The sequence below is a fragment of the Hydractinia symbiolongicarpus genome, chromosome 12 (assembly GCF_029227915.1).
Source record: "Hydractinia symbiolongicarpus strain clone_291-10 chromosome 12, HSymV2.1, whole genome shotgun sequence".
Classification (NCBI taxonomy): domain Eukaryota; kingdom Metazoa; phylum Cnidaria; class Hydrozoa; order Anthoathecata; family Hydractiniidae; genus Hydractinia; species Hydractinia symbiolongicarpus.
In genome coordinates, this window is record NC_079886.1 from 16,096,846 (window position 1) to 16,115,536 (window position 18,691).

At 35.6% G+C, this 18,691-nt stretch overlaps 3 protein-coding genes across 4 annotated transcripts; 2 read left to right on the forward strand and 1 right to left on the reverse strand.

Moving 5' to 3' along the window:
• The first annotated feature begins 610 nt into the window (after positions 1 to 610).
• LOC130622073 (vesicular, overexpressed in cancer, prosurvival protein 1-like) lies at positions 611 to 2,629 on the forward strand. The gene is made up of 5 exons (XM_057437467.1): positions 611 to 906; positions 1,033 to 1,058; positions 1,135 to 1,212; positions 1,357 to 1,571; positions 1,795 to 2,629. Exons 1-5 carry the CDS (start codon positions 820 to 822, stop codon positions 1,908 to 1,910), a joined length of 522 nt encoding a protein of 173 aa, XP_057293450.1. The 5' UTR covers positions 611 to 819; the 3' UTR covers positions 1,911 to 2,629.
• Positions 2,630 to 6,708: 4,079 nt separating this feature from the next.
• On the forward strand, positions 6,709 to 9,617 carry LOC130621867 (uncharacterized). The gene is made up of 4 exons (XM_057437226.1): positions 6,709 to 6,956; positions 7,960 to 8,197; positions 8,510 to 8,653; positions 8,977 to 9,617. The coding sequence occupies exons 1-4, from the start codon at positions 6,819 to 6,821 to the stop codon at positions 9,270 to 9,272; spliced, it is 816 nt and encodes a 271-aa protein (XP_057293209.1). The 5' UTR covers positions 6,709 to 6,818; the 3' UTR covers positions 9,273 to 9,617.
• Positions 9,618 to 9,764: 147 nt separating this feature from the next.
• LOC130621866 (RNA polymerase-associated protein LEO1-like) lies at positions 9,765 to 18,522 on the reverse strand. Of its 2 annotated transcripts, none has more exons than XM_057437225.1 (8): positions 18,316 to 18,522; positions 14,550 to 14,656; positions 14,018 to 14,200; positions 13,546 to 13,815; positions 12,882 to 13,061; positions 12,166 to 12,351; positions 11,305 to 11,476; positions 9,765 to 10,166 (listed from the first exon to the last, which is right to left on the reverse strand). In XM_057437225.1, exons 1-8 carry the CDS (start codon positions 18,467 to 18,469, stop codon positions 9,967 to 9,969), a joined length of 1,452 nt encoding a protein of 483 aa, XP_057293208.1. In that variant the 5' UTR covers positions 18,470 to 18,522; the 3' UTR covers positions 9,765 to 9,966. The 2 variants fall into 2 exon arrangements, with proteins under 2 accessions (XP_057293208.1, XP_057293207.1); XM_057437224.1 differs by having other exon boundaries at positions 14,550 to 14,659.
• Between the last annotated feature and the right edge of the window lie 169 nt (positions 18,523 to 18,691).

Genomic DNA, 18,691 nt, shown 5'->3' on the forward strand with positions numbered 1-18,691 from the left:
GCAAGAACGTAGACTAAAGCTAATTATTCAAGAATTTTAATTTAGAGGAATTGTTGAGGCTGAATATTTTTGGTGAAAGATTTATAGCTATAAAATCGTGACAATGTGTCATAAAAGAAAAAAATAAGAATATGTAGTCTGAAAATAAACTTTCCTAACTGATTATGTAAAAAAAAAATATAAAAATGTTGTCACCTTTAAAGATATTTTCCTAGCTGTTTTTCAGAGAAAAAGAGAAAATAGATAAATTTTCAGCCTTGCCGTTGTTCTTATTTTGTTTTTATTGTTCATCAATTTTCAGGATTATTATTTTTCTTTTAAAATTGTTCCTATAGAGAAATGAAGTTTATGTAAGTTAAGTTAGCTATGATTTACAGTTACAATAATAATCAGAAATTGAATTTTAAAATTTTAGAATATACAATGATTTTGTTTCCCCAGTCCTCTTCAAAGTTCAGTACTTTTTCAGATTATTGCTAATGGCAGAAATCTTTCAGCCACAGGGCTTCTTGTTTATATTTCTTTTTGCCTGGTTTCTACTAAGGTTAAGTATGGTTTCTACCTTCCGTCTGAAAGTATCCCTGGATAACTTTCCTATATCACGTCATTTTAATTTACATCTAGAAACTTCCGAAATGAAGTCCAATATATCGAACTCTAGTTCCAGTCAGGAAAGACTGTCGGTCATTATTTCAACTTACCGGTTGACGGTTTTATAATCAAAATATTACTAGCTCTTTCATATTTCAAAAAGTCAACATATCAACAACGAGGTTTTATAGCTAATCAGAAAAGTGTTTTTTCTCGGTACAATCAAGAATGACTTTAGGAAACCGCATTGGATTTATTCAAAAAGAATATTATGCTTTGTTAGGGACCATTTTTCTTAGCACGATGGGTCAGTTGGTAAGCTTTAACTTTTCACATGATTTTTTTCTGATCCGATAAACCTCTCTAAACTACTGTAGCTAGAAACAAAAAATGAGCTGTTGAATAAAAACTTTATCTATACTTCTAATTATTTCGTTCTAGGTGTCTGCAGATTACTGTGAATACACGTGAGTAGCTTTTTACTTAAAATTATTTTGTGTGTGTTTGTATATGTATTTATTTTGTTTCTTTTTGATATGTTAGATGTGGATACAATAAATACTGTTGTGGAAACAATGAATGTTGCAGATATTCTTCCGTTTGGTCCTTATGGTATTTTTGGTAAGTAAAACTGATATTTATTACATACAAATGTTTTTTGCATAGATTCACTATATCTCTTCGTATTTTAATATGTCTAAATACAACGTTGGCCAGCGGTTATTATATTTTTACATATAAATACATCTTCACCTCTCCATTCAGGTTCATTGTGGCAATATTGTTGCTGATTCTTCTCATATTTTGTTTATACTTCCGCAAGAGAAGGCTCCTCCAACAGCAACAGGTGTCAGGAATGATTGTTGCCGAAACAGGGGGTCGTGCTATTCAACAGCCTAGCATGGCATATCCTGGAGCATTGTTACCACCACCTTACAATGATGCAATGAAGACAGCACCTCCATCATACGTATCAGCATGTGAGTCTTGTATTAATTATTTTCATGTTTTGTGTAGAGGCGGGATAGGCTTGGGGCAGGCAGTTTTCAAGAGCACTTAAATTTTTACTCCTCGTTATAACTTTATTTGTGGCAACATAGAAATCTCTATGATGTAAGATATTATTGCTTAGAATGTGTATAAGTTTGTTACTGTATTCATGTATTATTAGCTCGCCCTCTTTAACGAGTTGTTATTTCCTAGGTCCATCCAACTCTCATCAAATCTACATGTATCCAGTCAGTCCACACGCTCAAGGCAATTTATACACACCAGATCCAACTTTAATTCCATCCAATCAAGTGGGAACTATACGTTAATTTAAGAATGGTATTTAAAGAAATATTAATAATAATACAATGACAAAAAATATTCTGTAAATATGTATTTTAGACTTGGACGAATTAAATAACCCTTATGTGCAAAAAAAAGATAAAAAATTCTCATCAATATTATTTATATTTACGTTTCGTAAATGTTATTGTATCGTGTTAAAAATGTTCTTCTTACATTCCTAGTTTGTTGTTTTGTTTACAAACTTAATGACTTTGTTATTGTTATCAACCTAAGTCACATTTTATGATGATGATGTCATAATTTGGTTAAAGTTTGGGAATATAAAACTGTGTAATGAAACTAGAAACAATTAGAAACAATCCCGTAGGAAAAATCTACAAGAATTCTCTCCCCGCGACTTGCAGCTACCATATTTGGTTCCGAAAGCGAACATTCCTGTCCGGCTCACTCTATTTTTTCCTTCTAAAAGCAGTGTGCTACTTAAATCTCTGAGCGTTTACTTTTTTTGAGAAAGATGTTTCAGTTTCAGAAAGTGCGTGTTCATTATAAATTCCAGGGAAAACGCAAACAATACACTATGAATACACTTCAATGTAAGATTTTGACTCACTTTCAATTTCATAAACCGTTTTTTTTTTGCAAATCTGCATTGTGACAAAAGGCAGAGATAGGGAAATGTTACTTCTGGCGCAGGCGCACGCGCACGCTACAATCAAGCACAACAAATCCCTGATAATCCAATACCATACGGTACCATGCGGTGTTGAGTAGAACAAAGTCCCTATCATACAGCAAATGAGTTAAAATTCTAGCGCAGAGGTAATTCCCTAATGATATTAATCATCAACGCATGCGCAATAAAGATGCGTTAATTTTGAGTAAGATAAAATCCTCTGACAAACAAAAAAATTCTATATAATAAAGAGAATGGATACAGTCATTAGGGAGAAGACATTTATTTTTAAATATGTAACATCAAAATTCAAAACACAAGACATGTAATAAGGAGTTTGAAAATAATTCCTACATATTCAGGTACATACCGGATCGGTTTAAGACACGATACATGTGCAACTAGGCTTTCGAAAATAATTCCCCCATATTCAGGTATATACCGGATCGGTTCAGGACACGATACATGTGCAATAAGGCTATTGAGGGGGGTTCATGGCTAATTGAGTATGTACCGGACCGGCTCAAGACGCGGGACATGTGTAATAAGGTTGTTGAAAGAGATCTCCGCATGCTAAGGCATGTCCCGACCGGTTCAGGACGCAGGACATGTGCAATAAGGCTGTCGAATGGAGGGCTTATATGCTGGAGTATGTGCCGGATCAGTTCAAGACACAAAACATGTGTAATAAGGTTGTTGCAAGGAATCCCCGCGCGCTTAGACATGTCCCGGACTGGTTTATCACCAATGACATATGGGATATAGTTGAGAATGAGGGGCTCGAACTACTCGAGGCCTGCTATTACAGGAAGATGAGAAAGGCCTGGATTAAGGGGATCTTCTTCCATTAGCCTGGCATCCGGATAGGGTCTTCGATTGGTGCTTTTCGGAGGATGAAAAGTTAGGCCTCAAAAAGTATTGGGGGTTGACCTGAAAACGTTATCTTACAGAAAAAGCTGTGGGATGATGTGAACTCTCATTGTAATCCCCGGACCCTGTTGGAATGATATATAAAATGGTACTCTGTTACTGGTGCTCTATGGAACTGTACGATATCGTCAGGTGTCCCATGAGATACAATCCGCCGCAGGTTAGTACAAAACATAAGACGGAATCTGGATTTTTTTATGTGATGGAAAAGATGGCTGCTCATATGGGTGAATATGACGACGACGGGTATGTGTACGAGGGCTACTTTTGTAGTAATGCGTGCTGTCTGGCTTATGTGGAAGAGCGAAAGGTGTATGACAGCGCGTACGAAATGTCGGTGCGGTTAGGATAATGAACGGAGGATTCAGGACCTAGAGGATCGTCTTGATGACTTGGAAATAAATGGATGTAAGGACTGCGAACGTATACTGAATGAATATAACCGATGTAGATGCGGGAGAAGGTTTGAAGTGGGCTGTAAAATCCTATGTTGGTACTGTTACTAAGAATACATAATCTACAACGGGGGTGGCTGTGTATGTACAATGACATGGAATTCTCTTAAGTCGTTTGAATTACAATAAAAAAAGATGCTTCAATTTGAGAATGAGCTTGTTAATCCAAAACTATTCTACAATTTTGCCGCTACGTTTACAGACATCAACGATATTAATGTGGAATACCTAACGGTATCAGAAGCCAGGTCTGCCAATGGAGGTAAGGACAAACGATACGTGGTGGGGTATCATACACAGGACCTTGTGGTGGCCTTGAGGGTGAAAACACCGAAAATCTGGTCCCCACATGGGGTGAGCAAGTATAATGCAAATGCGTCACCGGTAATGAGCTGGATTTTGATGAGTATCCGGATTGGATTGCGAAATATAGTCAAATCTGGTCCAAAATCGAAGGGTTAATTTTTCAAGTTAATTCAAGTTAATTTCATCTTTCCCTTCCTCTCTGCCTTTGGCAACCAACTGGGCCCTCTCCTGTTCATTGATAGCATTCACAATACGAATAAATCTCTGCCGCATTCGCTCCTTCAACAGCATATACCTTTCTTTATAAGGCTAATTAGACTATACTAGTGGTCACTGATCACACTATTTTCCATTACCTTGCTGATCAGGTCAACGATACTGTTCAATTTGGCCTCGGCAAGCAGTCTTATGCCCTCATGCTTTTTAGACTTAACGCGCAACCGTTTTGAGGCGTTCCGAAGACCGGCTTGCCCTATTCCGGCGGCAATCGCGAGTCCCCCATGGCACAAGCCAAGGCTACCCCCATACCCGAGACCATAGCTCCTATCCCAAGCCCCGACGTGATCACACTTACGCCAAGCAGACCACGGTCGCACATCCTGACCCACGTGTTGTGCATTTTAAATTTTTTCGCCAATCTATTCCGCTCCTTTATTTCATCCCTTAGGTAATGTTCGATTTGCTTGATCTTCTTGAGCCTATAAACCTGTCCCTCATCCTGATTGGAGCCTTGCGCGGTTGCACTCAGCAAACTCGGATAAAGTTTGCTGATATCGCTCATCTTTATTCTATGAGAATGCGCAGTGTGATGTGAAAAAAAGTGACGTTCTTCTCGTGATGGTAGACGTCTGTCAGCATAAACTGTGGAGCCTTTTAATGGGCATTAAACAGGACTGTCAAAGGTCCAGGTTAACATATCTCCCCAGGCGTTTAACTTTTTGGTAGGAAGCAAGGCCAGAACCTTAGATTTTTTGCCATCCAAAAAGCAGTTGTCTTCATTAAATTGTAGGTAAATAAGTATCAACCTATGCTAAACGTCGGTTTTATATATGACATCATAGTCGCCCTTCGTATAAAATTTTTTTGCGGGATCGTAGGGCAGGCCTAAAAGCTCCTGCAACGGTCTGTTAATAACCACCGTATAGCCATCGCTGACACGGAGTCTGCAGAGTCCATTTTTCAGGACAAAAAGCTTGATCTTATCTTGCGCTTGGCTGTCGACAATAGCCGCAATGTCCTCGATCCTATACAGGCCATTCATAATCTCAATCCTTGTAACCCTCATCAACAGTGTAGCACGTAACAAACACATAAACAGCATCTCGTATCAACTTCCTGAGATTTGGTTACCAGCCCTACAGAAGAAGTAGTTACCTACATCTAGGTCCGAAATTAACTGTAATTATCAGCTCGTTTCTGATTGGTTAATTTTTATGAATTTCGATCCTCTGCAATTATATAAATACTTTGCCCGATGATGGGAAAAGGATCTCCCGAAGCGTCGCCTACTAAACTATCATGTTCAAGAAATGATAAACTTTCCACAGTAATCTAAACAAATAGTTAACCATCGACCTCGTGCCCAGGGCTTGTTAGGTGATTTGTATTGTACATTGTTGAAAAAACGTTAGCCATGCATTATTTTTTTGTTCATTTTGTACTCCATAGTTTTTCTTTTTTCACTTTTTTGAAAAATAGAAGATGGTCCTGTAAACGAGGTTGCTTCTTCAATTTTGAACAGACAAAATGTCAACTAACAGTGTGCGGAAATGTTAGAAAGTTTGGCAAAAGTATTTTGCAGATAAGCAAAATTTAGCGTGGGAAGTTGTCTGAAGAAATCGGCCTCAAACCAATTATCGAGTGATTGTGCTAGCTATTAACTGACAGTGGCACGCCATTATATTAAAATTTGCACCTGCTAGGTGAGCTTCCACGGAGGCCAAACTCAGGTGTGAAAAATACTGGTCAACAACAAAATAAAACAGGAGGCGCGAGAATGAAGACAAATGAGGTAAGAACTTGTTATTATGAAAACGCGGCCAAGTATCGCCAGCTGAGATTCCTGTTTCAAATTCGTGCTAATATTGTATCAATAATGTTAGAAATGCGTCGAAGTTCCATACACATAGAGATATAAAAAAATAGTTATTCTTTTGTTTTGTTGATTTTTACGAATCAGCAGAAAATTTTCGCACTGTTACGTGTAACATATATTTATACAGCAGTTTCTTCAACGTGAAAAAAAAAACTACACAACCTAACTCCTAAATCCGTTTAATATAGTCGTGTTTAGCAAACTAAAGAAAGGATTAGTGAACAAGCTGCACTTTATTTAACACTCGCGTGTTCATTATTGGCACAATATTGAAAATGACGTCAATAAACAAAGCGAATGAATGACGCATGTTTTAGGTAAGTGCAAAGTAAATATCATTGATTTGTGTAGTTTATTAAACGTGAGTATATCACGAAGTTAACTTAGTTTTGTATACATCAAGGGAGTGAAAACACATAGCACACTAATTGGAAGACTTCACAGGAAAGTAGCATCGCCTTTTTAATATTATATGGGTCACAACACGCAACAAAAAGATATTGTAGAATATTGCAAGTCAATGGTAAATACTGAGTTTTATGGTGAAGAAAAAACTGAAGAGGGAGAAAAACAAGTAAAGAGAAGAAAAATAAGTTATTATGACACAAAGGTAGGTTGTGAATAACCTGTTACAAGCTGAACCTTGGATCTTGATTAACTGACTGTGTTGTCTGTACAAGCCTTTGTGAATTAAGATTTTATGTACACAAGGTTTCGTGGGTGCCACATAAATTGGCGGGCACCTTCGTTCACGGCAACTTTATGCATGCAAATCCAGTGTTAATGCGCATCTTATCCATGAGAGATTTTTTAAATTAGGCTCTGATTCGTAATCGCGCATCATGTATTTAAATCATATAAGTCTTTGGATATTTTTTTTCTTGTCTAGGATACTATTTCTTATTTCGTGTACGCTGTTAGACCGTAACGTGTACGTTCGCCACCTTGCACGCATGCATAACTTAAAAGACATGAAAAAACATTTAGGACTCCCTCTGCAAGTCCCACTTTCAAAGAACAGAAAATATTAACCAAAATTAACTTGCAATTGTTTACAAACTTTGCGGGGTTTGTACATCCACACGCAATCTTAAGGTAAAAAAATTAGACAATGTGACCATATTCATACGGAGTGTTTGGAAGCACGAGATTAAAAAGGCATTGAGATAAAAAAATACAGGAATGAGTGCGCATGTCCAACGCAAAAACATTACGTCACACGGAAAGTCGTCTATTATTGCAGATTGCCCAACCTCGTCCTTAGAACTTGTCAGTTATATTTCAACAGATTCCATTTGAATATAAAAAAACTAGGCAGGAGGTTGCGTTATTTTACTGTTCCATTTACTTGTTACCCGTATTGGATTCCTGTAAGGTTTTTCTCTCTGTTGTGGCAAATTCGCACAGTTATTACATATTTATTCCTACTGTAAAGATATGTTGCGCAAATAATGATAACTGACTTTTGCCAGAGCTATATACGACACCTTTTTGAATTCTTGTAGACAGAACACTAAAAGGTAGCGGTTGCGCTATGCCTCTAAGGAATAATTCAGAGTGTTTAAAAAATGAAAAAAACACTTAAAAAATTGTCGTAAATTTTCTTTATTTAGGAATACCCATTAAATGAACATGTGACATCGCCCAGTCTTGGAAATCTTCTCAAACTTTTATATCATGTTTTGGTACATGCTGAAGCATCGAGAATCAGAAAATACGACGAAGACATCCGACAGTGTCTTTACTCGATCGCTCAACTGAGGAAAAAGCGAAGCGAAAATGGACGAGGTTGTAACAAAAGACTGAGAAATGAATTTGCAGTTTTCTTGAAAAGATTTTTAGAGCGAAGAAGTAAGTTTCATTATCACATATTCGTTACACTACGTCATCATCTAGACTTTTTTGCATTTGTCACGAATTTGTACTCCCCCAGTTAAAGGAGCCTGGAAACTAGTTAAAATTGTTACGCTCATCTCCAGCGTTACTAAATAAACATATCAATTGTTTTCAACGATTTTTGTGACAGACAAAAAATCAAAATGTTTGCACCCAAATGTTGTTACGTGACTGCTTTGTTGTAATCATAATAGCAGTTTGGGTACAAAATTGGGGCCGTTAGTTATGATATGAAAAATAGGAACATGTTGTCTTATATCGTTTTAGCCTTTCCTTGTATTGAAAATGTCAGTGAAAATTATTGGGGAAGCAGGCAACAATTAAGAGCAGGAAAAGTGATTGCAGATCATATAGATATTCAAAACGGGGCGCTTGATCCTATCTATGGCGTGCTGTTATGTCCTTCTGCAGGTAAAATAAAATGTTTATCTTGTTTTAAGACAACTTCCAAAAGTGCGACCCAGGAATGGCGGTGATTCTTGTTCTCTTTTTATATTCCACTCAGGAAAACTGCTAAAAATGTATTGCAAAATTAAAGGTGATAATTTTTTATCTCGAATTAACGAAGGTTAAACCACTTTCGTACTGGCAAAAATGTTTGACATAGAAAGCCTTTAAAAGTAGTATTATCGCCTCAAGTATTTTTTAATCGAACTTAGCTTGAAACCCCTGTGACAGCGCTCCGGATATATAGAGTCCTTTTTTTTAAACCAAAGTGCATATTTGTTGTTTAGGTTTAAGGCATAGCGGAGATGAAAAGACAAAGTCAAGTCTTGACAGTTATCAAATTGTTGACAATTATTGGTGGAACTACAGCGAGTTAACGAAATCCTATCACGCGATTATGTACGACTCGTTTCGTTATCTTAAAGAATATCACAACGAGGGGCCTGGTCCTGATTATTTAGCTTCTCATGCTCTGCTTTATTGGGAGCCTGTGTCAGAACAAACTACAAGTCTTTTGTTTTGGAAAAGAACAATAGATCGTATTGCGGAAGAAAACATATTTGTCGAAAAAAAAATTGTTTGAGCATTGCCTGCCGTTATGATTCGGACATAGACGGACTTTGAACCACTCTGAAAATCGAGCCAAAAATAAAACTAACGAGATTCAGGGCGGAATGATGTAGGAAATAACAAAATGCAGCCTTGAGAAATTTGATAGTAAACTATAAACCCTTTGATGATGTGAAGCGTTTCAAATTTGTGACGTTCAGAACTGGCGTGTAGATGGAAAATTTATATGTGTATATTACCGTAAGTATGCTAAATGCAAATATGAAGTGTAGATAGTTGTGACATTGTAAATAAATATCACATGACTTTGTAAAATAACTGTTTTCAAAATATTGTTGAAAAATTTGTCGCTATTAAATTGTCGTTATTAAATCTCTAATTTAAGCTACAGAATTTTATATTTCACACTTTTCTTTTTCCTTCATAATAATACCAATTGGTCTGCTAAACATTCTTAAGGGTGTGTTGTGAATCAATAAACACCCCTAAAAAGTATAATCAACGCTGACTAAGATGAAATTTTGCAGCATATTTAACATAATGATATACTCTACAACTGCAGCGAAGTTATGTCTTTATTGTTTTATTTTCTTCTTTTTGTTATTTCATTTTCACTCGGTTTCGAGGAATCGGGTAACACGTGTGGCATTTCGTTCATGCCTAATGCAGCTGAACTTCATCAGGGGGATGCGAAACCAATTTGTTGTTTAATCGCTTTCATCATCACTTTCATCGATCACTTTCCTTGCTGATTTCTTCTTTTTAGCCAGTTCTTCCCGCTTACGTTTTATCTCTTCATCGTCTTCATCACTGTCGATATCAAGTTTAGCGTTCTCCAGTTTGCTCTGTTCTTCGTAATCACTACCCTCGTCGCTGTATATGTCACTGAACGGTTTGTTTCTAGCGCCTGTAAAAGATGTGTTATAGCATGTAGAAAGCAATAAACAACAGTTCTTTCAGATACATCTCTATCCCTATGAATAACAGCCTCTCTATTTCAACTTCTTTCACCGCGGTCAAAAATTGCCGATGCGAAATGCTGTTTGCCTGCCTGTTTTACTAACACTTCGGCCTTTGCCGAGTGCGTCTTAGAAAGGCTGAATAATAGCCGTATTCTGTCTCTCTGTCTACGAGAAAAAGACGCGCTGCGAAAAAGCAAATGCAATATATTCGTATTAACTTTGTTGAGATGAGCAAATTCCTGGGAATTTTAAGGACGGTCGAACCCGCGGTTTTTTTTATAAACAGGTTTCTCTCGCATTAGTAGTACAAAGAAATTAATTACTGTAGGGAAGATTCGAAATAAAGCTGCGTGTGACCCTTTTGATCAGAGAACTATCATGGTAATATATTTAGTTATCCAATCGTTCTTTAAGTCGTAATATTTCGATCTGACAAGTTAGCAACGTATTTTTTAAATTAAGAAGGTTAGGCACAACAAAATCGAGATTAACATAAAGACATAAACGTTAGTTTCGCCCCGCAAGTGTGAATCAAAGTTAGCCCTGGGTTCAGAAGAGCTAAAAAATTCTTGATATTTGTCCTGACGTGCTTAAATAAATTAGCTTATACGTGGCCAGATCGATCTTCTAAAACGGCCAAAAACATTAAAATATTTTGCATTTAAAGTTCTTTAGATAATGTTTTCCTCAAACAAAAAGAGCGAAATCTATGGCATGGATTTAACGAGGTTTGGTAATGACACGAATTTCCTTACATAGTAAGGCTACAATGAGCCTTGCTGAAATCTATGATTGTCCTATCCACCATAGAAGCAAAAGATGTGTCAGAACGGTGAGAATGTAGTAAGGAATGAACTTTTAGACTTATAATATTTGAGTACACAACAACAAATCGTTCATTTTGAGCCCGATTGACACTAAAGCACCCATTATTATTAATTAATCACCGGCTATTTTTACACTGCTGTTACAAAAATAGATGCCATCTGAGGACACCATAACAAGGGTAAATTGGGTGTAGAGTACAACGAACTTTTGACGAGTGTGGGCGAGCAGCACTTATCAGACTTTGCAAACACTTACTTTTAATGTCTTTTCCATACTTAGTTTTCAGAGCTGACAAGTTTTCATCTAAGTCTTCATCGTCGTCGTCTTCAAGGTAATTTGTACTAAGTCCTTTCAAATGTCGCTTTTCACGCATGCGCCTCTGCATGCTTTCACGACGATTGGCTGCGCGAAGACGCTCATCTTCTTTCTGGAATAAAAAGGCCCGTTTATATATTTCTGTATAGATTAAAGTAATAAGAATAATTAAGCTAAACAGTGACGTAGTACGTACGTACTTTTCAAGTACGTGTAAAATCAGGGAATCGGGCAAAATGAAGAAAAATAAATAGCAATCGTTGAGAAGGAAAATATTATTTAATATTTTTCTTCTCACCAATTGGAGTCTTGTAATCATCAATATTTATTAGTTATTATAAAAACTAGTGGATTGACTTAAGTAGGAACAATATTGAAACATTCCAATAAAAAATAAGATGGTAGAAAAGCTTTCCGTTACATTTAAGGCCGGCGCAGTTTGGTGGATTTTGATGAAAGTTTTGATGCATTTGCGCCGGCCTTTAGTCGAGTTAAGGTTAATCAGATAAAATTATTAGTCAGTGAATAAGTTAGCGAGAGGAACTTTTAGTCGGTGGAAATTTTAGTCACCGATTCACAAATTTTTTCATTTTTCCCGGTGTGTTTCCCTAATAAGATATATGCGATTAAAATTATAGTTTAGTCTCAGTCATTTGGGGCAACAGTTTAACGGGAAAATAGGGAAATTCAAGGAAAATAATAAATTTGTTTCGCAGGACCTACCTATTACAAAATTGAATATATTTATTTCTGAAGTAGTCAAATATAAATCATATTGATAATAAACCGAAGCATTCCTACCTTTATCATCGATACACGCTGAGTTTCTGGATCACACTCCATCGCAGGCATCATTTTGATTTTTTGCGCTTTTGCCATCCTCTCAGCAATAGACATTGTCATTTTTCGATGTGTTTGACTAGAGGTGGAATGTGGACGGAATGAGAGCTTGTTTTTAAACACAGCTTGTGCTTGTAAGCCAGTACCCTACATAACACAAGACACAACATTACAATGACGGTCAGGTGAGTATACAGAGTTAACGGAACTTGTCCTATTCTTTTCCTGACGTTGATCTTAAACTCTCTTATTTTGGTTTAATATTTGTGTACTTAATAACTATTAAACAACAATTTTATGCATGATCTAGCGCCCTGTAGTTTACATCGCCCAGATAGCACGCTCACAGTCACAGATGAAAGTACAGTTCGCATGTATTAGGCGTAGCTAATAAGTTTCCCTGTTTACGGTACAAAATCAGAATCTTCTATCCCCTTACACTAAATAATATGTAAACAGTCATTTAAAAGCATAAAATATTTTACACCGACGACAAATGAAATATAGTTAAAACCGAAAGCTCACAAGGGGAGACTGGATAACATGCATTATATAATCACAAGCTGAAAGTCCCCTGGTAATATTTCATTGCATTTTACATAAAATATAAATTTCCAGATTGCATAGCGAACTCTACATCGTGGAAGACGAACAACGCCAAAAATGCAAAAAAATACCTGTTGTACAAAAAGATGATTTTGTTCTCCTTGGATAGGCATCTTAAACACGTCAAACACTTCGTTTCCCAGGTGCATAGAGATGGAACCATCCGACCACCGAACGAAACGACAGTTACTTTCTTTGATATCGTTTCCATCTTTGTCCTTAGAGTACCTCCAACGAATTGTGTTTTCGACCTAGAAAATAACATACATATAGACGCATACAGTAGATCAACTGAAAATCCTTTTTTAGACTTTTTTAATCAATTGCATTGCGCCGGACAACAATTTCAAACAATCATTGAACTAGAGTATTCTTAATGAAAATTATCCCACCACAAATAAATGTCTATCTTGATGAGATTACTGCCACAGTCACAGTGACGTTTCGTCACAAACTTCACCACAAACTTCGTTATAATAACGAGGATAGGAATCAACCCGACACTAATATTTAGGATCATTATAGATCAAAGAGAATACAAACAATTAATTTGTCACATTCAACTAGCTAATATTTGACTAGTGGTAATTCCTTCCGTGTTACTAATCAATGAATTGAGTGTGTACCGCAACAATTTTTCTAAATTATTCATTACTTTGACCTACAATTACTGCTGGAACATTTAAGAAAGACTTGTAAAGAGCGTTTTTCATTCGCAAAATGTAGAAAACCCACCTTCAATTTTAATCGGGTTCTGCCCTCCTCATCCATAATCTCATCATCATCAATTTCATCCTCATAAAATTGGGAGTCGAATGGTTTTGTGTCCACGCTTAAAAAGTTGGGCAGCTTGATGAAGTACAATTCCTTCCCTAGTGATATGTTGCATCGTGGTAATTCAATGGCTATAGACAAGCCTTCCTCTTCTTCGTCTTCTTTTTCAGGGGTAGGAGGGCGTTCCTCTCTTTCTCTCGGTTCTGGTTTGTTCGATTGTTTTGCCGGTTCCTTAAAAAGTGGAGCTGTTATGCTACTACTAAAATATCATTATTACGATTATTTACACAGGGTATAGCTTCTTCAAGTTCCTATTCCCACTGTAATCAACAAAGGTCCCTGCAAATTTAAACGCAAATTTCATAGTGGTAATGTCTGTCTTGTGGGGCTCTATAGACACTTTTATCAAAACCACATAGAAAAAAAATCAAACCTCACGAGGTTCTTCATCTGAAGATACATCGAGTTCTTCACCAAATAAATCCTGTGTGGTTGGTAATACTTTGTTATCGTCATCGTCATCATTACCATCCCCATTGTCGTCATTTTTCACTTCCATCTGTTCTTTTTTAACATTTGGGCCAGCCTCTTCATTTTCATTACCACTGAAGTCTAACTAAAAAAAAAATATAAACAAAGTTTGAAGTCATACTGGCATAGATGCATTCTGTACTGAGAGCACTGTGTTACAAGGTCGGCATTGTTTGCAACCAATTTAGCCCTTTCTCACTAACAGTTTTTCGCAAATCTCTTATACATAAAGCGAGACACCAGAAAAAATTAAAACAACATAAAAACATGACTTCAAAGAGATTTAATTCACACTAACAAAAAATCTGTATAATTACATATATAGGTACTCCATTCGTTGATGACTAGAAAACTTTTGACCATCTTTAAATTTGAGTCAACTTTGACAAAATTATAATTTCTCAGACTGAGAATGTGAAATTGATTAAACTCACATCGGAGTTGTCAGCTCCATCATTTTGAGCATTTAATGCTGACGGTTGAGCTACGTTATCATTGTCATCATCGTCATCACTGTCTTCACTACTGCTTCCACTGTTTTCTTCTAAAACAAAACGAAAGAAAACGAAAATAAACAGCAGAATATAGCAGCTCAGAAACGTATTTGAACATAAAGTCTACAACAGCTGTTATTATTTCATAGCTTTAGTGAGTTTTATATTCCAAGCTAAATGGCAGTAATAAAAGTTTAAAAGCATTAGGTACAAATATTAAATCAAAAAAATCTTAAAAAAGTTCTCTACGTATATTTGATATTCATAATTTAACCTATATTATGCACTTTTAATTTGCTGTAAATCGATCTTTTTGATAGGAAATTTTTAAACTTTTTTGAACTGATGAAACTGTATTCTTACACATTTTGCATAAATGTACAAGTTTTTTAGACATATTTATTACCTAAAGCTAGGAAACGTAAGAAACGCTGTATCATGTTAGCTTTTTCATCAAAATAAATTTATGTTTTTTTTAATTTTATATTGTATAGAAGATTGTAGTTGATTTGATTTACCACATAAAATCTTTGCGGTAAATAGTGTCCTTATTTTTATAAGATATAGCAATAAAAAATAGTAAATTTGTGTCTTGATAAAAAATGTTGCTTCTGATAAGTTGTTTACTTATTTATATATACTAGTCGATAAAGCTCGTGGAAAAATCCACTTAGGCAGAAGGGCAATGAAAAAATAGGTTTTTTAGATGTTTAGCTGACGTCAGCAATACAGATACAATAATCATTTAGTAAAAATTAGTTCATTCGTTGCCTGTAATAAATAGAGGATAGAACGCTGATCAAGAAAATGTATAGAACATGTGTTTTCGACGAAGAGATATTAGGGTTTGAAGTTTTTGGTGACGTCAATTCCACCCATTTCGAAACGGTTTTAAATTTTGATAACGTCAGCAAGGATCTGTCAAGAGACAAAATATTTTTTCCTCGAAATTTGTTTCCTTGTTGCCTCCATTGTGTAGAGCTTGAATAGCTGATTAAAATAATGTATAGGATCATTTGTTTTGGACAAACACCAAAAAATTTTGCTGACGTCAGCAGAAACGAATAAATATGCAAAAAAAATATTTTATGAAATTTGTATACCCGTTGCCCTCTTAAAACACTGATCAAGAAAATGTATAGGATCATGTACTTTTGACAAACGGTTGCAGAGATATTAGGGTTTGAAGTTTTTTGATGACGTCAATTCCACCCATTCCGAAATGGTTTTGGGGACCCAGGTTTGGGAAAATTACCCAAATTGGTCCTAGGTGGTCCCTAGTTACCCACGCGGTGAAAAATTATTGACGTCACCACCTCGTTTCCAAATTATTTGGCCTCAAAGTTTTCAGTGCATTGTAATGGCTTCATTTTTTTAATATAGGATATGGACGTTAAAGTAGTGTTATTGACATCGCGCCTTAACGTCAGAAAATTTAACATTTGAGACATAACTTTTTCGGCAACATGAAAGGAAAATGAACACATCCACTTTGCCTGTCACAGACACAGAGACGGACACACTTAGCATATTATTATATAGATTATATAGATTATTGCATATATTTGTTTTATCCACACTTTAGAGTTTGACATCCATAATGTATATGAGTATTATTATAGATTATTATAACAAGCTCGTGAGCTTGTATTAAAACGCAAATGTGTCCTACAAGAATGGAAATTTTTGCCTCTCTGAGCACCGACACGGGAGTCGTCGTGTGTTCGAATCTCATCTTGGTAACTATTTTTACTTTTTTTTTCTTTTTTCTTTTTTAAAAAGATAAGACAAGTGTTCAAAACACTTGTTTAACTAACTAGTAAATAAAGGTGTTTCCACCAAACTTTTTAAAAGTGAATGTAGGCAGAATTAACTGAATTAATGAATTTCGCAAATTTTGAGTCGGTTCACCCAAGACGGACCCATCGAAAATTAAAAGTTCGAGGAATTTTCCGTTCAGGAAGGTCTCACAAATCAATTTTGAAAAATAAGTGTGTAACAAATATTATTTGGTATCTGAATAGTAAAATATGTCGTGTCTAACTTCGTAACAAAAATCCCAATTTGATAGACAGCTTTTTGTAAACTTTATTCGCGAGGTTGTTTGCGTATATCATACGTCTTGTATAGTTATAGTATTGCATTGCACTAATATAACTATAAAGGCCAAGTAACTTAAAAACGGGTAGACGTAAACTAACATCATCTTGTGCATGGGTAAGTAAGAGCCATTTAAGACTAAATTTAGTCAAACTCCTCAAGCTGGACGACCCACTCGTTTCAGAAGATAAAAAAACTTACACTATTTCTAGGTCCTTGAGTTTAAGTCCCTGAGTTCAAGATCATGTAGGTGTGGAAAAAAATAAGTTCATGAAGCACCTTAAAGATGAAAGCCAGGTGTGGAGACAACTTAGTCTGAGATACTCCCAGAAGTTATTGCGAAAATGGCTACAAAATGTCCAATCTGTGAAAAAGCTGTTGCAATATCTCATCGTTCTATTCAATGTGATGGTTGTAACATGTGGTGTCACATTAAATGATCAGAAAACAAATGAATCTTCAGTATAAACTATTGAAAAACAGCCCAAACAACACCCAAAGGATCCAAAGAGTGGAGTGATTACAAAAGATGCAGGGATTACTGCACAAGAATAGTTCGTTTAGCTGAATCAGCTTACTGGAAAAAGAAATTTCATGGTCTTAAACCCTCAAGTAAAGAATTCTGGCACAGCATTAATGAATTTTGTGGAAATTCCAGAACAAACAAAATGTTTTTATTGACAGATCAAAAGGGAAATGTTATTACCAAGAACCAAATCACAGTTGTCGGATGCTATAGCTTTAGACAGAGCAACACTCCCAAGTTTCTATTACAAAGCAGTAATACCGTCACCTATAATATTTCTGTTTGGGGAAATTGTTCTCCAAAAATGCTTGAAATACTTAATGAAGTATACATGCTCAAGTGGCTCATGTTATCTATCGCCTGCCTAATAATCTTCTGACTAGTGATTGTTTTCATTCAGCTGGATGGTGGCACTCCATTTCACATGTGTACAAACGCTGGTTATTGTGCTTGATGCACAATATCTATTACAATAACATTGATGAAAGCATTCGCTCAAGATTCCATGTGAAGAAAGTACAAATTGAAACATCTATTTTTTTGAATATAATACTTATAATATCGAGGAAGATTTTCTCTTGATTTGATTGTTTAAACTTCTAACTTTTTTACTTATATATATATACAATTTTTATTGTATCATGTATTTTGCCTTCATAGCTATATTGTTCATCATATTTATTAATTATTGTTTTTTCTAGCATGCAACAAGTCCTGAACTAGTCCTCTCGTTTTGCAATTTTAGCTTACATTAGGCTCTACAACCTTCTATACTCCTATACATGAGTCGTTCTTATTACTTACGATTTTTAGTTAATTTTTAATATTTCGCTGTATAGGTCCACACCAACTTTTAGCTGCTTTTGTATTTTAACCTGCTTTATGAAATAATTAATATATATAGTAATCAATAGGTTATTAAGATCATTAGAAAATCTTTAAATCATTTAGCCATCCCAGAGAAGCACATGATCCTATAAGTACCTTCTTTGAATAAGGATGGTGTGATTGCTGACCATAGTGGTTGTTTATAACAGTTGTTCTAGAACATCAGATTGTATTTGAATTAAAGAAACTTACTATTTTGTTTGTCTTCATCAGATTCTCCAAACAATTCATTCATATGAGCTTGTGTAGATGGCAGTTCATCTTGTTCATCTTTTATACCAACAGATGGTTTCTTTTCGTCCTCACTGTTTTCACTATCACTGCCAAACAAATACTGCATAGACATATCTATTTCTACCAGAGCTTTCTGTTATTGTGTATAACTATGATTTATTAAAAAGAAAATAATGATACAGTGCTGATTGCGAGTAACTATACACAAGTATTAAATTATGGGAAAGAGTAATTTCTCCTGTGGGTATTTCATGAGTACGTGATGAGTATACTGTCTGTCAAGTATACTGCGTGTACGAGTACACCAAAAATACGTACACATTTTTGCTACTAT